This window comes from Oxyura jamaicensis, chromosome Z (assembly GCF_011077185.1).
Source record: "Oxyura jamaicensis isolate SHBP4307 breed ruddy duck chromosome Z, BPBGC_Ojam_1.0, whole genome shotgun sequence".
NCBI classification, from domain to species: Eukaryota; Metazoa; Chordata; class Aves; order Anseriformes; family Anatidae; genus Oxyura; species Oxyura jamaicensis.
Window position 1 is genome coordinate 21,505,692 of NC_048926.1, and position 25,247 is coordinate 21,530,938.

General features: G+C 36.8%; 1 protein-coding gene across 5 annotated transcripts in view; it reads left to right on the plus strand.

The window, feature by feature from the left end:
• Nucleotides 1-25,247, plus strand: part of KIF2A (kinesin family member 2A) — a 54,784-nt gene that overhangs the window by 14,698 nt on the left and 14,839 nt on the right. For 3 of the 5 annotated variants that reach the window (XM_035309042.1, XM_035309044.1, XM_035309041.1), the window contains exons 2-14: nt 6,336-6,430; nt 7,729-7,848; nt 8,262-8,316; nt 9,795-9,917; nt 10,493-10,593; nt 12,904-12,999; nt 13,641-13,695; nt 16,287-16,449; nt 19,393-19,483; nt 19,626-19,689; nt 20,098-20,189; nt 20,440-20,582; nt 21,328-21,532. In XM_035309042.1, the coding sequence (XP_035164933.1) occupies nt 6,336-6,430; nt 7,729-7,848; nt 8,262-8,316; nt 9,795-9,917; nt 10,493-10,593; nt 12,904-12,999; nt 13,641-13,695; nt 16,287-16,449; nt 19,393-19,483; nt 19,626-19,689; nt 20,098-20,189; nt 20,440-20,582; nt 21,328-21,532 (1,403 nt within the window). The remainder of the gene's footprint in view (nt 1-6,335; nt 6,431-7,728; nt 7,849-8,261; nt 8,317-9,794; nt 9,918-10,492; nt 10,594-12,903; nt 13,000-13,640; nt 13,696-16,286; nt 16,450-19,392; nt 19,484-19,625; nt 19,690-20,097; nt 20,190-20,439; nt 20,583-21,327; nt 21,533-25,247) is intronic. The other 2 variants (XM_035309043.1, XM_035309045.1) reach the window with 1 other exon arrangement.

Below are 25,247 nucleotides of genomic sequence, written 5' to 3' on the forward strand. Positions count from 1 at the left end.
TAGCTTGGGATCATTCACAAAAAAATAAATATTGAAATATATCTGTAATGAAAAATTATGTGGCTTTTTTTAAGCATTTAAGGTCTTGCTTTAGAGACAAGGTAGGTACTGCATATGTTAGTGACAGTATGGTAACATAACTGAGATAACAGCCAAGATAACAAGGAAGTGTTACATGACAAAAAATAAAACACCTGTATGATGAAATAAAACAAAACTAAAACATAACTTGTGATAGAAACAAAGAGAATTAAAGTAGATTGTGATAACTGAAAAGGTTCAGATGTTTCATTATACCAGGGCTGCTTGTATGTGGAGAAATGAGACTTTGAAGCATAATAAAATCAAGCATGCTTAGTGATGTGGAGAAAGAAACATCTGTCAATTACTGCCGGGTTTTCCCTGGGGAATTAACAGAAGAACTGTCCATCTAGTGCAGGGAGAGAAGTTGTGAGCACTGATGAAGCAAGTGGGAACACATCCACAGGTAACATCACTGGGGACATCTACACTGGGATTGTCTTTTTCCTTGGGACTTTTTCTTGGATGTTGGCTATAGATGTTGTTGGGTGGATAAAGCATTATTTTTTTTCCTCCTGGAGCTCTGTAAGAGCAGGAAGGTTCTTCCATCAAAACCCTGTGAGCCCATAGCACAGGTAAAAATGTTTTGGAGCGCTTTCATTCTGTTATACACTGGTTCCTGATTCACAACCTCATGCCTAAATGTACATAAACATTATTTTTTTTTTAATGTCAAACTTATCATTTCTATTCTTTCCAAAAGAGAGTGAGAGAAATTCTACTCTTTCCAATTTTAAGTTTTGAATATCAATTGGCAGAGGGTGAAGGTGAAATGTGTATGTATATGTTCTTTGTCTATATCCAGGTGTCTGTAGATGAGGTAACGTTATGTTAGTCCCTTGTGAACATGATTAGTAAAATCATGTCATGTTTTGCAAATGGCCACTGCAGTCCTTTAAGCAATGGGTAACTTCTGTTACAGTCATCATTAACTTGTACCATACTTTTGTATTTGTCGGTGAAACATCTACTGTTGATGCAGTTAGGAAAAGCTGTACTAATCTGAGCAGACCACTGTCTGAGCTAATGTAATGTATTTGTGTTCCTAAAGAAGTGGCAGGTTCAGAGGATGTAACAAGCTCTGAGTTTCCTTTACTGAATGTTGGCTCCATTGGCATGGCTGTAGCCTGAGCCTGGTAAAAAGAGTTGCCTGGTTTTGAACTAGCAAAGCTTAAACAATTGTTTGGTGGTGGTAGGTTATCCCTGTGGTTTAAAGTTCTGCTGCTGTTTTGGGGTGGAGGAATGAGAGGGTCACTGTGCAGATTATTAAGTTTTCCATTCAGTAGCCTGATCTAGGCTCTGTGTGTAAAGTTTTAAGTATTAGGTCTTACAAGATTTCTAAGACTGCACAAAACTTCTGCATAAGAAGTACAAATGCAATGTCATTTTAGGCCAGTACACCCTAATTATTTGAAAGGGTGGGGAAGGCTGTGGTCTTTCACCAGCCTTATTTCTTGAGTCACTTGAGAGAACAGAGTGGTTTGGGTCACATGTTAGCCAGTGCTTTAGCCAAGGCTGTAATTCCAAAAACACCAACTCATATTTACAGCTGGTAATTTAAATTTGTGAAAAGTAACAGAAGGATGAAAAAAGGGTATGGATTTAGTATTGAAATCGATCACTGCTTCAGAGTTGTAGGATTTTCAAGAAGTTTTGCAGATAGAAAACACTGAGTTTGCTCAGAGGTAAAGATCTAAGTACCTCTTGGGATTTTCTACCAGCTGGCACTGCTAACTAGGGTGAGGATAGGTTAATGTGTTTGATTTACCCTGATTATTTGCTTTTGCTGCTTCTTCCTAAACATTTTTTCTGCATCGGTAGTTCTTACAGTACAGGCATTTTATCTGCTATTTCTGCAGAAATTTATGCTCGTTTGCTTTATTTCTTCTGTTTTTAAGATTTTCATAAGATGACTAGGAAAAGAAGCAATGTAAAAGTTCATGTTGTTCACTTGTATCAATAAAGTGGAGAATATTGTAAATGTATTTAAGGTGGCGTCACATATATTTGCATTGTTTTTTACTTGCAGCATTGTTTTCTGCATGCTCTAGTTTGTAGAAGGTAAACTGTGCACTGTCTGACAGAACTCATTTACAGAAATAATGCCCTGTTCAAATAACTTTTTTTGTCAGTTTTGAGTTCTAAAGCAATGTACTACTTTCCAGAAGAAAAAAAAACAAAAAACAAAACAAACAAAAAAAAAAAAAAAAAACAAAAACAAAAAAAAAAAAAAAAAAAAAAAAAAAAAAAAACAAAAAAACATGTTTTCCCTGTGATGTGAATTCTAATCACATGAGGAGAGGGACGGTAAATGTGAAGAATCGGTGCATCACCTTTATGGCTGGACTTCTTTCTTTTGTTTTTGAAATGTGTGTGAAGATAGTCATTTTGTAATCACTTGCTCTTTTTAGTTTATGCACATTCATGTTTACATGAACACGTTTACATTTCAGATTTTCATACCAGCTCCAGAAAACACACCAGAAATGAAGGATGTTGCCTTCAGCCACTGCAGATTGATTTGGCTCTTAAGCTTTTAGCATTTGCAGCTTGGTCTTGCTTTATATGCTAGACGAGGTTTATGCCAGCCTAATTGGTTGCTGGCATTCCTGAGTTTCACAGCTGCTGTATTCAGCTGTGTACTAGAAAAATATAATGGAATACTGTTTGTGAGAGCAAGAGGCAATTGTAAAGATGTAAATGTGCTTTCTGGCAGTTCAACAACATGTAAACTTTTAATAACATATTAAGAATTTTGAGGAACAAATTGCATGGGTACGTTGCCAATTTAAACATAGTATGTATGTTTTCTATTTAAGCTGAGAATATTTGGAAGTTGGACATAATTTTTGTTAATTTTTTTTTAATTCAATCCTGACTTTCTTGGCCAGGGAGCGGATGAAGTCTGGCATAGAGATGGAAGACTTATTGTGATTCTTTTGTTATGGCATGCTGGCTTACTGTGTTTGTGAGAGGATTCAGTATTTTCTATTCATTCACCAGCCTGCTTTGATCTCCTTTCACTTGTTATGACAAAGTTTAAACCTTTTTTTAATTATTATTTATTCTGTGGCAAAAATAGTACAACAAAGGAACAGGTAGTATGACTTACAATGGCTCAGTGACTAATACAGTGTCACGAGTTTCAGAAGTGAACAGCGGTTTTCTTCAAAGTTTATAGAATCTGGTGACATGTTAACAATTATTATAGTGTTTTATAGATTATTTTTCTCTGAAGTTACATTTTTCATGTATCAGTTTTCCTTTGATCCCACATTGACAGCTGGGCCAAGCCTTAGGACTGTAGCAGAAAATTTCACCGTACGCCTGATGAGTCTGCCAGTTCCCACAGCACCGAGGAGTTTTTGTGTCCTTGCAGTCCCAGCATGCTGTTTGTAGCAATGGATGAAGTGGCACTGCAACAGGAAAAAAAGTGGGCTGTATTCCTAGTTTGCTAACAAATCAGAGAACTAATTAAAACAGTTCCACAATGGAGGGTTCTTGCACCAAATTAAGTCACTGTAGGTTATTAGCAGCAGAAAAAGTAATGGAGAGGTGTACCGAGCACCACGCACAGAGAAAACTTGGACAGAAATGTTCATCCAAAGAAGTGAAGTGCAGGAATGCCCTGCTGAGTTAGCCAGCTTCACAGTCACCAGCAGAATTAGGGCATCGTCCTGAGGGCAGGACGTGCTTGTGCAACATTGTTTGGGTGCAGAGGAAAGGAGGAAGGTCTGCACGTGGTGAGGAGGGTATGACTGTGGTTTCTGCCCCTGCATCTGCTTGATTTTTCCAAATCCAGGCTGATGCCCACGGCGAAAGATGAAAACCGTCCTCTTCATGCACGTTGGGTGTTGTGTGGAGTGAGCGCAGTGTTAACAGTGGCAGTGTTCACGTTACCTTTTTCTTGCCCTCTGTGAGCAGCTCAGCAGCAACACTGATACTGTGCGTACCAGAACTGAGGATCCAGACCTTGCCTTCAGTGGTGTGTGGGGGCACTGGGAGATACAAGCACTAATGGCAGCATATATTCAGGAAAAAAATACGGCTCAGAGAAATGAAAGCTAGCAAATGCTAGAGGAAAGGAACTAAAGAAAGGGGAAAGATTTTTTTTTTTTTTTAAATAAGTAAAATACTACTCAACCTATTTTAGTAGAGAATTGAATCTTATGATTATGCTTGGAGCAAGGACAAGTGCAGAGGTTAGAAATGGTTGTGTAATGTAATGTTCATTGAGAGGTAAGTGCTGCGGATGTGAAAGCACTGCTGCCTAGGGTGCCAGCTGCTACATGAGTCCCTGCATTTGCTTTGATTTTGGCTGAGTTTTAGTCAGTTTGCCCCTCTGAATGCTACATTAGACTGCAAAGATTTGCTGATACCTTCCCTGACACTTGCACCCTCTCTTTTTCCTTAGATTTAACTTGGTGTGAAAGATTAAGCAGCCTGTACAGTAAAAGAATTGCTAAAAATACCCATCTATTACTTTTGCTTTTAGGTGAGATGAATTGGATACGAGTTAAGGTTTATCTTCCTTTCTCTCCCTCAGCAGGCCCTAAGAGGCTTGGAGTACATAAAAACATTAACTGTGGAAAACTACCAAATTGTGACTGAAGTGTCTAAAAGAGAAGTTTGAAGCAATGGGTGGAGGAGAAACTGGGTGGATTCTCTGAGTTGTAGGAAAGGAGAAACGAATCACAAAATCGTAGAATCATCACAGTTGGAAAAGACCTTGAAAATCATCAAATCCAATGGTCAATTTGTCCTATTGAGTCCCGCCACTAAACCACATCCCTTAGTACCTTATCTACGTGTCTCTTAAATAAAAAAAAGTGAGGCTCACCCCAAAGGCAGGCCTGTGGGCAGGCAGAGCTGGATGGGGAAGGAAGCAGAGGGCTCAGTGAGTCCACTTCTCTCCATGCCCATGCACCTCAGAGAGCTCCATGGAGTGCCATGTGATAATTGAAAGGGTTCCTCTTGTGCTTGGATGGCTGACATCTGCATCACTAAAAGAGCCACAGCAGCCAGTGCTCCAGCTCAGCTGAAGCCCAGGTATAAGGAGCTGCTTGGTTGTCGGGGAAAATATTAGCTCGTGGGGAGAGCTTGATCAAATGTCCGACTTTTGTATGAAATGATTGTGATCAACACTGGTACCTGCTTTCTGACTTCAGAGGTAATTTTATTGGTGTGTTGGAAAATAAAATGTCAGAGAACGGTTGAGGTTGGAAGGATCCTCTGGAGGTCTTGTCCCCTCCTGCTCAAGCAGGCTGACCCGGAACAGGTGTCTCAGGACCGTGCTGAGATGGCTTTTGAGTGTCTGCAAGCACGGAGACTGCACAGCTGCTTGGCAGTGCAGTTCTGCTTGCTGTTCAGGTATCAGAGGAGCAGTGACATTGGACTTTTATTTCTTAGAAAGATGAGTTCTTGGTGTTCTTAGGGCAAAGCATGGGTGTGAAATCAATGTGACACGTGGATCTTGATCCTTTTGTGTCAGTGCATGGCTGCTCTGCTCTTCCAACCACTCCTTGCTACCATACATAGGAAATACGATAAAGTGTGACAGAGGATATAAAGAAAAGTGCAATATATTACTTATTTAAAAGGAAAATCTGTATTCCTGCTGGAAGTTTACTGCTTTTATTTGTCTTTGTAGGGGCTTGCTGGCTTGAGATCTTTCACATAAAAAGGCATAGCAATGGCACCGTAGCAGTTGTTTATAAAATGAGGATTTGTATTGTTGTTACAGACAGCTTCATTTTAGCTGAGTTACCAACTGACTGAATGTCCATAAGGAATGGATATCAGAATACTGTGTCAGGGTGCTTCACTCCAGTGTTGGGACACTTACTGTTGTACCAGCCTAGAAAGAATACAAAAAAGCCTGTGTGGAGCATACCACAGTAAACTTTCCCACCCGTGGGGTAATCATGGTATTGGAAATGTTACTAAAACTTTTTACAGGAAAAAGATTTTAAGTGGTGTGGCTTTCACATGGTGTTTTGCTTACTTACTACTCAGTTTTATATTTCTTGATTTTTTTCACTGGGTACTGTCCCAGAAGAGCCTCTGCTAGTGGTTCGCGTCTAAGTCAGTTTATAGAACGTGGCCACGTGGCCGTTACAGGACGTCTTTTATTTATTCCCCTTTCTTTTTTAACCATCTTCTTCCTGCCTTCCTCTGCATACATGTATTCAAATAGCTTCTGAGATTTTTTTTTTTCACCTGTTAATAAATGATTGTTTGTGTTTCCTTTTCAGGACGAATTCATCAAGCTATGGTAACATCCCTAAATGAAGATAATGAAAGTGTAACTGTTGAATGGATTGAAAATGGAGATACTAAAGGCAAAGAGGTAAACTTAACTATTCTAAAACGTTTCTTTTTTTAAATAATGTATAGCTTACATGAGCGTTACTTAGAAATTTGCAGAGTATAAATGAAAAGAAAATATAAATATTAATTTACTTAATGATTCTTTGGTTGCAGACTGTTTTGAATGGGAGCTTTTGTGAAAATCTTATCTGTTGTGTCAGATTTCACTTCCTGAGCTCTGTGTCATAGCTTTTAAATAGTGCTTTTTAACCTGTTGATTTTGAACGAGATTACAAAGGCTGAACTTTTTATCCCCTTTTTACAAGTAGAAAAATCAAATTTTTGAGAGGGAGAAAAACTTGGAATTCAGACAGGAAACCAGTGGGAGCGCTAGATTAGAAATTCTTTTGTGCCTGTTTTAATAAGGAATTGGACTCTAGTTTGTTTATTTATTTATTTATTTATTTATTTTGGCAATAATTTTCCAGGCTTGCTTGCTTTAACTATCTTTCTGTGTGTCTCAGTTATATTTTGCTATCCCTTCTTCCTCGAAGTTTTGGACCAAATTAGCCTGTTCAAGCTGAGATTTTGAGAAGCGTCTCAGAATTACACCTAACTAGTTTTAATAAAACTTGGGAAAAATAAAAAAATATGAGCGTGTCCTGGTGATTTCATCCATGGAGCTCAACCCTCTGGACGTAAAGAATCTATACACTAGTGATATCTTTGAAAGGTCCAGCTAAGGGAAGAGGTAGTTTAGAAACCAAACTATTTGAGATCTTTAGGAAGTCAAGCTTCAGTAGAACTGAAGCTTGCTAGTTTTTAGACCTCCTCTCCTCCTCAGATAATGGCATTTTGAAGGAGGAGAACTTAGAAGAAAAAAGAAGGGTAATATGTTTAATATAGATTCTTTTTTTTTTTTTTGGGGGTCACTGTAATTTGTCTGTTCCTTTTGCACTGTCTGGGAAATTTCAGATAACTGAGATCTCCTTTTTATGTTATAGAATGTCTGTCAGTATCTGCAGTAATTTTCTTCTTTTTTTTGTGTGTTAATACTAGCTATTTCTGTTTTAATTTAATCACTACAGAATTACAAATATCTGTTGGTCATTTGTAATTCATCTGTTTTCTGAAGGGTGTGTGTTTCAAGTAAGACAATAACTAATGCTAAAGATGTTTTAGTGAACACAAAACGAGATAGTTCAGATTATAGAATTAAATAGTTGTGTGGTAAAAACAATAAATTCATTTATTGTTTATTCTCAACAGTAACAGCAGAAATTGAGAGGTTGAGTTTGTTCTTAGACTCACAAATACACTTTATGTTCTTTTAAACAGATTGACTTGGAGAGCATATTTTCACTTAATCCAGATCTTGCACCTGATGAAGATATTGAACCTAGTCCAGAGACACCACCACCACCTACTCCATCAGCCAAAGTAAACAAAATTGTGAAGGTTGGTAATACCTATGCAGTATGTTCATAATAAACTTACAGAACTTCTGTACATATAGTCATGCTTAAATTTTTAAATCTTACTTTTGTCTGTGGAACTACTTGTTGAATATGTTCCTTTTATTCCTGTGGTGAATGGGGGTTTCTGAAAATTTTCTAAGAATAGGTTTGGCAGGGAGGTAGATGGGGACTAATGTTTATGTAACTAGTTATGGCTCAAGTAAAAACATAGAAAAGGAGGTTGTTTTCAAGCAGTACATATAGTTCAAGTAGTCTTCACCCTAGGATCTTCAGGGTGGGATTTCATAATTATCACCTCTTTGTTTTGCTGATGTTATGTCAGAGGAAGAGGTGAGACTGTAATTTATGTTTTCAATAGTCATGTGATCAAATAACAGATTTCTTTCTTTGTAGAGTCGACGAACTGTGGCACCTATTAAGAATGATACTCCTTCCAGAGATAATAGAGGTAATTGTTACATCTGACCATTTCAAGGAAGGAAAAAATATGGAAATGTTTTGACTTCCTCCTCATCTAAAATTCTTTAATAGTTCTGCTTTTCTAATTCAGTATGTACATGTGTGACATGTAGAAGACATGGCACATCATTCCTAGAATTACTCCTGTGCATTTAGGAATGGATATGTATGAATAATATTTATGTTTAAGCTTAAGCAATATAACATCAGGAAAGTTAAGCTGAATGAACTGAAGGTGCAACAATTTTAAGTTAATTAATTATGCTATTATAAGTTATTATAAATCATTATAAATTATCTGTGGACTTTTACAAATTAAAACATCCTCAATTTACTTCAGCTTAATGGAGTGTTTCGATATACTATGAGTAGTGCACATAAAATTCTTACACTTTCAATTTTTTGGCTTAGTTTTCTAACAGTCTGTGTGTAAACATTAATTCAAAGAACACTTTAAACCTACAGGTTATTTCTTTACAGTTAATAGTGAAAAATCTGTAAAAACCATAAAAATGTCACAGAATAATAGGTGAAATGAAGTAAGTATTAGATGACTGTGGATGTAATGCATTTGTAATATGGAAAGGAATAGTTATTGCTTATTGTTTTAATTTTCTAACTTGGGTTGAACATAACAAACTTTGGAATGTCATCTCTAAGCTATTAATCAAAGCTATTACCTTCATTTTCATGCTTTTCTGGTGGAGCTTATTAGTAGCACTTGCAAGAAACTGGCCAGCTGAAGCAGAGGTGCTTGAAGCAGCTCTTTGAATAACAACTTACAATATTCAGCTCTGCCAGAGAGGCTTGCATGCTTACTACTCCCACTGCATTCACTGGGAACAGATATCTGCATCTTTAGAAATTGGCATCTCTATCACATATGGAATAAATGCATAAATTTAGGTAGACGTGTTGATTGTATCCATATCACTTTCATTATGGTCTCAAAAAGGTTTGTTTCTTCCACTAGTAGTTTGAGCTGCACTTGGCTGCTTTTTATTTGTTTCCCTCTAGTCCTCCAGATATTGTAGGTTCGATGGGGTGGAACCATCATTTAATTTGTAGAGAATGTGAAACAGCAGGGCCATTTTCTTGCTGGGTTTTTGGTATAATCACAATAAAAATAAAATCACATCACTGAAGGACTGTGAATCTACAAGTACATTCTTCATTCTGTGCAAATAATAAGTTATACTAATTGTGTAGTAGAGTATTTAAAAGTATGCATGGGCAGCATTGGTACTTCATAATTATGTTGCGTTGGTATATAACATTAGGGTAAAAAAGGCTGCATACCAAATGTCTTTAATAATAGACTTTCTATACATATGACTCTCCTCCACACTCACTAAATTGTTGCATCTAAAAAGGCCTTGTTTTATCTTGTCATACTAAAACACTGTAGAATTTGGTAGAAATGTTATTCTTTCATGTCTAGATCAGCTTTGTGCTTCTCTTCTGCAGTGGTTGGTTCTGCACGTGCACGGCCCACTCAGCTTCCTGAGCAGTCTTCCTCCTCGCAACAGAATGGTAGTGTTTCAGATATATCTCCAGTTCAAGCTGCAAAAAAGGAATTTGGACCCCCTTGTATGTAAACAGTGTATCAAGGATTCTTTCATTCTGGGCATTACATGTACATTCTCTTGGATTATGTTGTTGTCCATAAATGACAAGTGATCTATATATGCAGTTGTCTGTAGGCTTCCTTACAAAGCTTCTTCAGAGCCCTGTGGCTAAACAAATGTTCAGTTTTGTCAGAGTTGTGCTGGTGCTTGGAATTGATTTTCCTTCATCTTTTTTGAACCATGAATGTGTGATTTTATTTTATTTTTTTTAAATTTGCCTGGACTTGCTTTAATACGAACCAAGAGATCACATGTATCTGTCCAAATGTATCTATCCAAATGTTTTTTGAGGGCCATTGTCCTTGTATTTTTGGTTGTGTTGTTATTGTCCCATTCTCATATTTTTTTTCTAATTTATTCTATGAATTTTAGAAATTAAATTTTTATACTTATTTTGTAGTAACCCTGATTTCCTTGAAAAAACAGTTGAAATAAATAAATGCATTCTAAATATTGATTAATTAATATAATTGTAGTGTAAATACTAAATCCATGCAACACACTGAAAATATTTTAAATTATATCGTTTTCTCTAAGCACGTAGAAAATCTAATTGTGTAAAAGAGGTTGAAAAATTGCAAGAGAAACGTGAAAAAAGAAGGTTACAGCAGCAGGAACTTAGAGAAAAAAGAGCGCAGGTTAGTATTATTAGTTTAGATGGTGCTTTTTTTCATTCTTAGTAATTTTTATGAACTGTGATAATCTTGAAATTAAAATGTTTTCGTCCTGCATAAAAGTTTGATAAATCATTTTGTTGCATAGCTGCATTGATCTCATAGCTATTTATACAGTTTTTCCCCTCTTTTACTTCCTACACAAATAATTGCTTACAATTACTTATCTTTGCATTTGTTATTTCAAATCAAGTGCTGATGATAACTGTTTCTTAGGGAAAATATGTTGATAAAAATAATCAAGGCTTTGGCTTTTAGATAAGGCTTTTATTCTACAGAAGATATTTCAAAATTTTAATGAATTGTTCCTTAGTATCTTTGATGCTTTGTAGGAGATGTATTTAAGACTCAAATTCAAACAGTGTTTTTTATTTCTTCTTCTTTAAACCTGTCTAGGAATTTATAGAAGATGTATTTAAGGGTCAAATTTGTGCAGTGGATATTTTTATTTTTTCGACTTTAGACCTGTCTAGGAATTTAAAGTTTAGCTTTATATTGTGCAGGCAGGTTGGCAGCGAGCTGTTAGAAATTTGTGTGAAAGTTGCTAATCCTGTGAGAAAAATCTCTAAATATTAAACGACTTTCTGTCAGAGTAGTGTAAAAGCTTTAGCGAAACTAGTAGTGTAATCTTGTTGGCAGACCTGTGCTTATGGGTTAATCTCTCTAAAGAGATGCTACCAATCTGCCACTGTCATGAGAAGTACCACTACTTAGTAAATAATTCAGACAGTTTAAATTTACTTCATGGTTTAATGATGTTTCTAAGCTGACCTAAAATGACCTATGTTGAATTCACGTTCTCTAATTTTCATCCACTTAAACAAATAAAAATATCACTGTCTTTATATGTGAGGAACAATTAATTTTGGTTTATAACATAAATTTCTTTGACATGGTGCTACACCTAAAATACTCATTTTATCTCACTTCTGTGAATACTGCCTTTGCACCTAAGTCTTAAACTTCTGTATGAGAAAGTTGTGGTTGCCTTGATGACCTCTCTGTATCTGTGCTTTCTGGTGCTTTGCGTGTTCTGTTGTGAAATGCAGCACTGTTTGCTAGTGGGCAAGAAACCACTGTCTTTTAGTGGGCAAGACCTTTAAATAGAATTTGAATAACACTAGGCAAATACTTTTTCCATAATAAGCAATACTTCTTTCTGAATTTTAGAAGGAAACGTTTCAGCAGTAATACATTTTGTGTGGACTTGCTGTAAGCAGTTTTAAGTTCATAGTAGTCAGGGTGGAGAACATAAAAGTATAGTCAATTTGTGAGTACCACATCACAGATTTATCTGAGATGGGGATCAACTCTGTGACAGATGCACAGACATTTGATGGTTCAGTTTCAGCTTGTTAACCCCAATGCATTGCTTTCTGGAAGTGCCTGTGCTGCTTCCACAATCTGCTGTGGTCCAGAAGGAGTTTTAGCTTATTTGTGGAGAGCCATGCAAAGCTCAGTAAGGTCTGAGGACCAGAGTTGTCTGTGTATGGCATCAATAAGATGTCGCCGAACTGTAAAAAATGATATTTTAGGAAAAGATATTTGAGTAATTCTGCAGCCTGCCCAGCTCTACACCTCTGACTTAGCAAGGCTCTGTGCATGAGCTCCTGCATGTCCTTTTACTACTGTACTTGTTGTTCCAGGTTTAGGGGTAGGAGGGCTTGTGAGCCTGGATGTAGCATACTGTATATCTTTGGGATAGCTTCTGCTTCTGGGGCCTCTTGGAGTGTTGGAAGACGGTTGGACTTGATGACTGTAGAGGTCTTCTCCAACCATAATTCTATGATTCAAGTCTCTGTATAAGTTAACTCAGGACCACTGGTAGGATCAATTTCCTCTAGCCATCTCATTTAGAGCAGCTGGGGTACCTGCACTGTCCTCTGCAGCCTATCTTATGCCTATGTAGTTGTCTATCCATTTGTTTTTTGGACAGTGTTATCTCAGATTAAGAGGGAGGGGTTGACTGCATGTACTGCCTGTTGCGAAGTTGTTTGGTAGTGTTTCTTTAATGTGTTGATTCTGACAAAGGTGGGAGTCATTTCTCTTCCTTGAGTAGACTTGTAGTGAATCCTCCATTAAAAAGTGTTTTAACAGACAAAAATATTAAATAAAGGTCACATAATGACCATATAATTTCATTTCTGGCCAGTAAGTGACCTACATCAGAACATCAGTTAATAGGTATTTTTCTTTATGATTGAATTCAGAACTTATGTAAGTTAGCCCATTTCAGGAAAATAATGTAAGAAATTCTGTTGCTTGCTTCTCTAGGATGTTGATGCTACAAACCCAAATTATGAAATTATGTGTATGATACGAGATTTCAGGGGAAGTTTGGATTATAGACCGTTGACAACTGCAGATCCTGTAAGTACCCTAGGCAATGTGGAAATTTTATCCTTCTGTATTTTTTCTATGCGTTTATTTATTTTTTTCCAATGTATGACTATACTTCTGTCTGTAAACATGAAAAATAAGATGCTTAATATGTATTAGTGTTCTTTAGAGCATGGATGTATTTTTTCTGCATTTTCCTGGGATGCTAAGTGATGTGCACACAAAACACCTGGGTTTCTTTGAAAAACCTTGTGGAGTGTAAAGAAGAATACCTTGATTTTTCAAGGTGTTGAGGGCCTTTGATTTTCAGGGAAGTCAGGGGAATCCTTAAATGACTTTATCAGATGTCTGTGGAAATCTGAGACCCTCATAATTTCCATCAATAACATAGCCATCCTGTTTCAGCTGGATTTGCTTGCTGTAAGTTGTATCTAACACTCTACAGAACCCAGTCACTATCTGCACAGTTTTTTTTATCTTTAATATATGTCTCTCCCTTTCAGTTTATTGGTTATTGTGCAGATGGAGTGGACTTTTGCTCATTCAGATGACTCACTGTACTGGAAATTTCTCTTTGTTTGTATGATTGGTTAATTAATTCAAAAACAGAGGTACTGTATCCTCTAACTGGAACTGAAGTATAGTTTACTGATAGATTCTTTCCGTTGTAGATTGATGAGCACAGGATATGTGTTTGTGTACGAAAACGACCACTCAATAAAAAAGGTACGACTGTTTAATATTTTGCAGAATTCTCTCTCTGAAAAGCTGCTTCTGATAGTTATATTGTTCATACTGAAGAGATCTAGAAATACTGATAAAAGGTGAAACTCCACTGGTACTAGCCAATATGTGTGAGGGACCCAGACAATTCATAGATTTATCATAACCTGGATAAAGTCAGGGAGAAAAGTAGTTTAAATTGTCACAGTTTTGTAGATTGGGAGTAGAGCCACAGAGACTGCAATTTAGTTCCAAGGTCATCTAGGGTGTATTTAGTTGGTTTGGACATCAATTCTGCTATAATTTATTGAGTAATCTTACAGTTGTGTTAGAATCACCATTCTTTTAAACCATCATTTAAGTAATCTGATCAGTGAGCTGCCCAATGAAAGCTTTTCAACACATTTTTTTATATATGTCTTTTTTTATATTTTCAAGTGGACCCGAATAAGACACTTAGAACAATTCAAGTGGTACCTACATGTGGGTGTCCTATGACACTTCAGGCACCCAGGAGTATCTAAAGCTTCCTTATAGGGCTTGTGGGTTACAGACAAATCGGAGACTCATCTGTAATTGCATCTGAGTATTGGGCAAGATATCCTGGGGCATATGAAGTGGCACTAACCATCTGTTTTTAGGTACTGGAATCATTCCCTAGTGACATCTTTGTATATGTGAGTAGTATATATATAAACTTACTGCCTGCTCCTTAAGCTGGAGACAATATTCCCCAAATTGTTTAGGTTTTCAGCTCCAGTAAATGCCAGTCTTCTCATGATGTTCTCCACTGTCAGTGGGAAAGTGAGAATCGCAAATATTTCTGGATTGGAACCCATCTGAAATCAGCATGTGTATTTTATTTTTGAGAATTCATAAGAAGCAGTATTTCTCATGCCACATTTTTAAAATTGAAGAGTATGAAAGAATTGAAAGACTAAAATTGAAAAGCACAAATGAATATTATTCTGTAAACCCCGAAGAGAAAAAATAAAAATATTTAGTTTCCTTTATTATTGCAATAACAATACATCAAAAATATTACCCTTCCCTTTTCATGTTCTGTATTTTGAAATTCTGTAAGGTGCTCAAATTATGCAATAGAAATCAATTGTACAAATTTATGTCAGTCTCTCTCACACACATATATATATATCACCATAGTCTTTGGATTTTCCCAGCACTAATAATATTGTGGATTGACTTTGTAGAAAGTAGGTCTTCAGGTTGATTAATTAAAATTTTTATTTCGGTGAGGTGTATATATACTGATATGAGAAACTGATATGGTGGTTTTCATAAACACTATTGCACATTTTCATCAGCAAGGAATACAGGTTGTCCTAATAATTACTGGGGAGCAGGTAAATGTCTTATTCCAAACAATTTTAAAAAAATAACAGATTTGACTGCTTTAACTGAAAAAGATTTTTGTGTAAGTAATTAGCCTTCATATATCCCTTTTTACCAGTGTTCTTTACTTCTCTGTGATTACTGCAGAATAATTACATTTCACTTTATTGCAGTGCAGTTGAAATTTTGATTCAGTTGTGAATTGAATGCATACTTGTGTTGGTGTGTTATGTCATGAAGTAGTAAGCATTGTACAGTTTGATAAATTTGTTAACTGATGAAAAGATTTCTATCTGATTGTGTAAAGCCACATCTAATTCTTGAACTGCATGCCTTACAAAATTTTACATAGAAATGCAAGCAGGACACATTGATCTCGACTGTATGCACAAAAGATCTTTATTTTTGTGCATATCATGGATCACTGGGTTCTCTATTTTGCTGACTCATATCTCCTACAACAACTAGCTGTAAATTGTAATGCACTGTAGTAATTATAACCTGGGAACTCACTATTGAAATTGCAACTAGATAGCTTTTGTTCATTCCCAATGATAGGAAGCATCATTAGCATTTTCGGCTTTCTGCTTATAAGATAATTTTTGGAAGTGTTTAACTGTAGAGAAATTCTACATTGAAGACTACACTTTAGGTTCCAGAAGGAATATACAAATGAAAATCTCTAAGTAGAGTGAAAGCAATATTTTCTTTTTTGGAAGCTGTGAACATACTACTATAACATTAAGAGTTACAGAAAATAAAAGCAAAATTCTACAATCAAGAAGATTCTCCTAAGCATGTTGGACAGTACAAGCAGTAGACTGCAGTGTTCAGTTTCTCCAGAAGAGAACGTACTTATGAAGACTCACAGGGTATGGCAGTAATCTGTAAAAAGAGTTTATAAGACCTGGGAAAAGAACTTTAATCCATGAAAAGTGTTATTACTATAGGCTGTATAACAAGCTCTAATTAATGATCTTTATCTAATCACTTTGTAACAGTTCTCTTAAATTTCTAGCAATTGCTAGGATAGGATGAATAGACTTCCAAAATGAAATTTCTAACTTAGAAGATTACTATCTAGGTAACAGAAACCCTAGTCTACTGCACTGTTGTTACTTGGAGGAGCTGTGTTATCTGAGATGTCACAGGAATGTAAACAATGAAAAAAATGAAAAAAAAAAAAAAAAAAGTGTTGGATGTGTTGCTAATTAAATATATATATTTCACTTATTTTATAGAAACTTTAATGAAAGACCTTGATGTAATAACAATTCCTAGTAAAGATGTTGTGATGGTACATGAGCCAAAACAAAAGGTGGATTTAACAAGGTACCTAGAAAACCAAACTTTTCGTTTTGATTATGCCTTTGATGACACGGCTCCTAATGAAATGGTTTACAGGTATGTGTAAATGCTTTATTTTTTTTCTTTTGTGAATATTTTTTTATTTTATCTCTCATTTATCTGCCATGTCAGTAACATTGTAATGGACCTGACCCCTGTTCTCTGTTATCAGATACATATATTGCTACCTCCATTCTTTTGTTTGTATACTTATATTTTAACTCTGCTTATCCTGATTTTTTTCATCTGCAATGTCATCTCCATTTCCACCTCTGTTGACCTCAGTCCTGTTCTCAGTCTTTCTCCAAGCCCGGACTTCACAGACAGTGTGTATTACCTGCCTTCTCAGCTAGTGAATATTTGAACAACTTCATTGCTACTCCATCCACCTCAGTGTTATTTTCTTATTAATTACCATGTGCATGGCACCTGGGGCATGAGTCATTGCTTTTGGTCTTCAGGAAACTTGGTATAAAAGGGCAGCACCAGCCCCAAATACCTTGCTGTTTGAATATAAGACAATTAACTTCTGGAAACAAATCAAAAGAGGGTGGAGAAAAGTACAAAAAAAGAGGATTGCTATGTTTTTCATATTGCTGAGATTCCTGAGCTGTTGGAAGAAGTCTAGCTGATGTAACGCAGGCCTACATGGCAGCTAATTTATTTTGTTCAAAATGCTATAGCTTTCTGATTTAAAAAAAAAAAAAAAAAAAAAAAAAGGCAGCAAAGACGCGCACACACACACAGCTCCAAGGTATTTGGATCTCTTTTTTTCCTTATTCTTCCATTTTGTTTCCATGTCTGGCACAGAATAATGCACACAACACTTCAAAAACTTGTTTAGAAGTAGCTGTTTACATTCTACCTGTCACTGAATGGATTAGATACAATAGCAGGCAAAGTTATGACATTAGGATAGGTCATAATTTTGGTATACAGTCTAAATATTGTAAAGCATTTTGTGAGGAATATTGATATTAGAGTGGAATTTGATGATTTAACTTCTCCTTATGCTTGGAGTGCTTTCTATAACTCTAAGGAGTATATATTAATTTAATATACCAATGATAGTTTTTAATCCAACAGTCAGGAAGTCAAACTTGGCATCATATCCTGGTTGATCGTGGATGCTAACATGCTGTCATTGGATAAGTGAAAATACCTAATAAAATATTTATTGAAAAGCCTTGAAAATGAAAATTTGAGTCCTGTGCTTGACAAAATTAGGAGAAGAAGGATAGCAAAATGCAAATCTCTTTAGTCTGTTAGTTAAAAAGACTTTGATTAGTGTAAACTGAAGCAAAGCTATGCCCTTGGAGATTTCTCTCTAATGGTTGTCTATTGGTGACTTCTTTTATTTCTTCACATGAAAGAGCTGTGGGAGAGCCTTAATATGAGAAAATATTGAAATATGTTTGTACTCAGCCTGAAAAAATAAATTTCTGACCTTTGTAGTAGTGCAGGTTTTTTCTTCTTCCTCAGATGGCACAATATTGATTATTACTTGAAGGATAGTTTGCTTCAAGGTCTTCTGTTATAACTGAATTAAGAGCAAGATAGGTGTCATAGTAGGCTCCCACAAACAAAAAAACAGTATGACCAGTTACTCCAGTTTTCTTCAGTATGATAAAATTAATGTATTCCTATACTGGAAAACATTTTTCAGTTTGTCAGGAAAAAAATCTAATACTCCCTTTTAGTAGTTTAATTTTGCCTAATTTGTATTTTAAGTATTTTGAGTCCTTGAGCCACAAAACTGAGTTGCAAGTTTTTTTTTTTGTTGTTGTTTTTTTTTTGATGTTAAAAACCTTTTAAAATTAGTTTGCATGGGTATTTAAAAGAAACAAAGTTTATATATCTATAAGATCAAGATTGCAAAGGAAGGTTCTAGTAGAAGGAAAGACTGCCTTTGTCTTGGTAACATTTGGAGCTTTATTACGCTTTATGAAAACATTTCTAGTTATGATTGTGTTTTGTCTTCTTTTAAAATATATAATACCACTTTTATAAATCAAAATGCATAATTTCAAACTCAACAGAGATAATGGAGTATGCTTCTTAGGAAAATAGGCTTCTTGAAATTTATATTCCAAATTTAAAAGAACAAACAGAGATGGAAATATCCTCTTGAGGACAAATGAAGTATATGCTTGGAGGAAATAAAAAAGAAAGACTAAGGCTGATCAGAAGTCATCTGGTGCATTCATTTTGATTTATTTTTTAAATAATGATTCTGTTACATTTTGTATAACCCTGGCTACTGAATGGGTTGATCTTGCCTGTATACTTTTTGTAAGTAATTTTGTTTGTTCCAAAGTGGAGTAAAAGGAAACATCTGGAATACGTTTAGAAAGAGAGCATTTAGAAGAATATTGCAGAGACTCCTACTATAATTATTTAATAGAGATAACCCTCCATTAGGTTACACTTAGTTACACTTAGTGATACCTCAGGTATCACTAGATTTTTCTGTACTGATGAGCTTGGTTATACATCTTCTTGAGCCTTTTCTCAGCATATGAAGGTTCTCAAGATACTAAGAATCTCAATGCTGTTTTCGCCATCTGTCTTATAAAATTAGTCTTAGAAGCTGATTTAGAAAGAAAAAAAAAACTAAAAAAACAACGTAGAGGAATTTTTGTATAGGCAAAACTTAAGTATTTATTCTGTTCTACTGCTCCCATATTTTCTAGTGCTGTCTATTTTTTTAGGAAGCTGTAGACTCCATGTAGTAAGCTGTGCTGTGTTGCATTATTAAAACAAGGCTTTTTTTTTTCCTCAGGGTATAAAGGAGAATTATATTGTTGTAGAATAAATGGAAGACACCTTCTAGCTTTTGTTTAATGTTTTAGGATACTTTAATGCTTTAGAGTAGTATTAGCTCTAATTTGGAGATGTTCTTTGATTCTGTTATTTCTGGCGTTAAAATGTATGCTGTCCCTGTGGCAGTGGCAACTTCAAGTATTTCATTTTCTTACATACTATTTTTTTGCATTCAAGGTTTACAGCTCGACCATTAGTGGAGACCATATTTGAAAGGGGAATGGCCACTTGTTTTGCATATGGGCAAACAGGCAGTGGAAAAACCCATGTAAGTATTTCTTCTACATGTCAGCAATACACCTTTTTTTTATGTACAATGCACTTGGTTAAATTCTAATATATACGGTAACAAATATATACGTTACAGTTTTGTGACTTTTTGTGTTTTTTGTTGTTGTTTTTTAATGCAGACTATGGGTGGTGACTTTTCAGGAAAGAACCAAGATTGTTCAAAGGGAATATATGCACTTGCAGGTGAGACTTTATTGGTTTGTTGTTTTTTTGCAAATTAGTTGAGGTCAATAAATTTTCTACTTCTTATTGTGCAAATATAAGGTTCTACATATTTTGTGTTACAGTAGGGATTTAGTAATATACCAAGTAGTTCCTAGATGTGTAGTCTTTACTCTGTAAAGGACATATAAATTATTTCCAAAATGTTTTAATACTAATGATTAATTTTGTTTACCATTTGGGGTCTTCAGCATCTTCCAATATAATCTGGCAGTTTAAATACAGTGTTTTAGACTTGGTGGCTCAACCTATTGGTTATACTTGCAAAGTATGAGAGTTGCTGTATAATAGACTGTTATATAGTAATGAGTCTTTACTAAATGAAAATACGTTACTAGATTTCATTTTAATTTGGAAATATATTCACAGCTCGAGATGTCTTTTTAATGCTAAAGAAGCCAAACTATAAGAAGTTAGAACTTCAAGTATATGCAACATTTTTTGAAATCTACAGTGGTAAGGTAAGTACCTGATCTCGTTTGTGAAAAAGCACATCCTTAAAGAGACTGTGAGCTTGTTATGTAAAAGTTTCTTTTTTTTTTTCCTCTCCTTTTTGTTCTGAAAGCTTTATTTCAAATAATTCTTCACAATTCCCTTCCAATCATATTTTTTTTTTTGCATGGAATACATTGCATATTTTGATACGGGATTTGAAACAAGTGTCTTCTAAAATTCCTCTTTAACTGTTCTGTTTCCACCCCCCTCCCAAAGGTTTTTGACTTGTTGAACAGGAAGACAAAATTAAGAGTATTAGAAGATGGTAAACAGCAAGTCCAGGTGGTGGGATTACAGGAACGGGAAGTCAAATGTGTTGAAGATGTTCTTAAGCTTATTGAAATAGGCAACAGCTGCAGGTATCTCCCATGGCTTCCACCAGTTTTTCATTGTAAATTAAAGAATCAGAACATCTCTTAGTTCCTCTTTGTCTGCTTAGTGATAGCTTTTTTATATGCACTGGGGTTTTTAATGATGTTGGCTGCAAGTAATCAATCTGCCAGTCTTTTGAATAAGATAGTTTAGACTTTCTCTGTCTCCTAGATAGAAATAAGAACTGACTTTTCTACAGGGTCTGAACTGTGTACATTTATATAACCAGACTACTGACTTAAATTCACATTGTTTTTAATCTGGAATACTGCCAAATTCTTCAGTTCTAAAAGGCCTTGATATATAGTGACAGAGGTTAAGCATAAAACTTTTATTTTTTTGTTAAAATCCAGCTTCACTGTTTTTAAAATTAGCCTTTTGCACAGACTGCTGCGTGATCATTTAAAAATGCCATTGACATTTTACATGTAAGCTCTCTAATGATCTGAAATCTTTGAAGATCTCATTATGCTTTCTTTTAAGAAGCAGGTAAAATACTGTAAATCTTTCATTTCTATATGAAGAGATGGAAACATAGGTATAACTGTACTATATACATCAACTTATTAGGGTTATATCTAGTCTCCATTAGTATGTTAGACATGCTGTCAGCATATGTAAGAAGATACAGGACTCTGCCTTGAAAAAACTAATGTTCCTAGGGTAGTATGTTTAACATGTGTGGTCCTCCATGCCTTCATATGTCCTCCCCATCTCTCCTTTTGTTTAAAGGACATCTGGTCAGACATCTGCAAATGCACATTCATCTCGAAGCCATGCAGTGTTTCAGATTATTCTCCGAAGGAAAGGAAAATTGCATGGTAAATTTTCTCTGATTGATTTGGCTGGAAATGAAAGAGGAGCAGATACTTCCAGTGCAGACAGACAGACACGGCTGGAAGGTGCTGAAATTAACAAGAGCCTTTTAGCACTCAAGGTAACTGAAATGTTTCCATTGCATTTGAGTAGGTGGAAGCCTTCTACATTTAATAGCAATGACTACTAAAATGAGTGTTTTTGAAGGCTTTGCTTGTCTGCATTGTCTACTGATGTGACAGGTAAAATAATGTATTGATTTTTCCTCTAAATGCCTGAAGGAACACCTGGTAATTACCAAGTAGGAACATTGCAGAAACATTGTGCTATCAACTTTCATACAGTTTTAAAAACAAAACAAAACAACTTGATTTTAAGACTTTTCTGATACATACCTAAAATGAGAGCAGATAGGAGGAAAACTGACTGACTTTGATACTCAAGGTGTGAAATAGAATCGTAGAATCATTAAGGTTGGAAAAGACCTCCAAGATCATCTGGTCCAACCATTCCCCTGCCACCAATGTCACCCACTAAACCACGTCCCTAAGCACCACGTCCAGCCTTTCCTTGAATGCCCCCAGGGACAGTGACTCCACCACCTCCCTGGGCAACCCGTCCCAATGCCTGACTGCTCTTTCTGAGAAGAAATGTCTCCTAATTTCTAACTTAAACCTCCCCTGGTGCAACTTGAGGCCATTCCTGCTAGTCCTACCACTAGGTATCTGCTACAAGCTACTGACCCCCAGCTCCCCACACCTTCCTTTCAGGTAGCTGTAGAGAGCAATAAGGTCTCCCCTGAGCCTCCTCTTCTCCAGATTAAACAACCCCAGTGCCCTCAGCTGCTCCATATCAGGATATTATTTTTTTAAAAGAGATTTTTAAAAAGATAAATAATAAAGTTACCTTTATGACATATTTGTTTACTGAATTGATTGAATAAAACTGTTTTGTTTTCCTTGTATTTATGTTGCTGATTTTGTTCTGGCTAATGTATTCAGCGAATATACAACATAGTTCAGTTTCATGCAACACATCATTTTTAATTACAGTGAAAAGTTCTTCTGGTGCTGTATTGGTAGCTGTGATCTAAATTAAATGGAGAAGGGGAAATAAAAATTAGTGGAGGTCTTGCAGAAGTCTTAAAAGCAGTATGATAAGATATAACTGTTTCACAACATGTTAATTTTCTGTTTTTCATGTGCTTCCAAAAACATTGCACATCTTTTTCTGTTTGCATTCAATAACCTTGAAGTTACTGTCAAGCTCAAATTAAACTAGTATGTTATGAAGAGTGGTCTTCAGTGCTAATCCAAGATTTGCTGCTCACATGTGTATGTCAGCCCTGTCTTAGCCCATTCAAATTTTGGTACAAAAAGTTATTTCTGTAATGTTCCTACATGGAAGTAGTATTGTTATTTTGTTACCTGGTTTACTGTGCTGTGATGAAAAGAAAGTTAGAACTATTCAAATTTAAAAGCTGGCAGTGTTCTCTTATAACTCTTTCACTATTAAGAAGAAAACAGAATTCAATTTTTTCAAGAGTGAGTAAACTAAAAATCATTACAGTAATTTAAAATAATTAAACTTGTTGGTTGCTATACTAGTAACTCAACATGTACATTTGTTATTGTCTAATCTACTTTTCTCCTTTTCTAAATATAGTAGTAGTAAGGTACAAAAAAAATGCAGAAATTTCAAGGAATGTACTGCCTTTTAAGCATTTGCATGTGAAATTTACATTCAACAAGCTTCAGTTTTTCTGTTTACCTGAGCTGTGTCCATTGTAAGAAATTCATCTCGTGAGTTTTTAGATAATCACATTAGATAAGTCCAACTTGCCATTGCGTTTTTTCTTTTGTGTATCATGGCAGTTCTATTCTGAGCCTTTTTCGGTTCTGTTTTATGCTGTTTCATGATTGCAGTGGTTTCTTGGATTATCATCCCATGGTTTCTAGCCTTGCTTTTGGAAGACCTGTTTCTAGGAAATTTCAAAAGATTAAATTCAGACTTGCTTATGTAAGAAGTAATTTGTTAACTAATGTTTGAACTCTGGGTGGGCAGAAGTGATATTTAAGTTATAACAATCACAGAATCACAGAATAGTCTAGGTTGGAAGAGACCTCCAAGATCACCGAGTCCAACCTCTGACCTAACACTAACAAGTCCTCCACTAAACCATATCCCTAAGCTCTACATCTAAACGTCTTTTAAAGAAGACCTCCAGGGATGGTGACTCAACCACTTCCCTGGGCAGCCTATTCCAGTGACTAACAACCCGTTCAGTAAAGAAGTTCTTCCTAATACCCGACCTAAACCTCCCCTGGCGCGATTTTAGCCCATTCCCCCTCATCCTGTCACCAGGCACGTGGGAGAATAAGCCAACCCCCACCTCGCTACAGCCTCCTTTCAGGTACCTGTAGAGTGCAATAAGGTCACCCCTGAGCCTCCTCTTCTCCAGGCTAAACAGTCCCAGCTCCCTCAGCCGCTCCTCGTAAGACTTGTTCTCCAGACCCTTCACCAGCTTCGTTGCCCTTCTCTGGACTCGCTCGAGCACCTCGATGTCCTTCTTGTAGCAAGGGGCCCAAAACTGAACGCAGTACTCGAGGTGCGGCCTCACCAGAACCGAGTACAGGGGAACAATCACTTTCCTGGACCTGCTGGCCGCACTGTTCCTTATGCACGTCAGGATGCTGTTGGCCTTCTTGGCCGCCTGAGCACACTGCTGGCTTATATTCAGCCGACTGTCAACCAATACTCCCAGGTCCTTCTCTGCCAGGCAGCTTTCTAACCACACATCTCCCAGCCTGTAGCGCTATTTGGGGTTGTTGTGCCCCTGGTGCAGAACCCAGCACTTGGCCTTGTTGAACTTCATACTGTTGGCCTCGGCCCATCGCTCCAGCCTATCCAGATCTTCCTGCAGAGCCTTCCTACCCTCGAGCAGATCGACACATGCACCTAACTTGGTGTCGTCTGCAAACTTGCTGAGGGTGCACTCGATCCCCTCATCCAGATCATCGATGAAGATGTTAAAGAGGACTGGCCCCAGTACCGAGCCCTGGGGGACTCCACTAGTGACCGGCCTCCAACTGGATTTGACTCCATTCACCACAACTCTCTGGGCCCGGCCATCCAGCCAGCTCTTAACCGAAGTGTGCGCCAGTCCAAGCCATGAGCAGCCAGTTTCCTGAGGAGAATGCTGTGGGGAACGGTGTCAAATGCCTTACTGAAGTCAAGGTAGACCACGTCCATAGCCTTTCCCTCATCCACTAAGCGTGTCACCTTGTCATAGAAGGAGATCAGGTTCGTCAAGCAGGGCCTGCCCTTCATAAACCCATGTTGACTGGGCCTGATCGCCTGCTTGCCCTGCAACTGCTGCATGATGACGCTCAAGACAATCTGCTCCATGAGCTTCCCTGGCACTGATGTTAAACTAACAGGCCTATAGTTCCCCGGGTCTACCCTCCGGCCCTTTTTGTAGATGGGCATCATGTTTGCTAGCTGCCAGTTGAGTGGGACCTCCCCCGATAGCCAGGACTGCCGATAAATGATGGAAAGCGGCTTGGCCAGCTCCTCCGCCAGTTCTCTCAGTACCCTTGGGTGGATCCCATCCGGCCCCATCGACTTGCATACATCGAAATGCTGTAGCAGGTTGCCAACCATTTCCTCGTGGATTGTGGGGGCCACATTCTGCTCCCCATCCCCTTCCACCAGCTCAGGGTACTGGGTGTCCAGAGAACAACTGGTTTTGCTGCTATAGACTGAGGCAAAGAAGGCATTGAGCACCTCAGCTTTTTCCTCATCTCGGGTAACTGTTTCCCCCCACATCCAGTAAA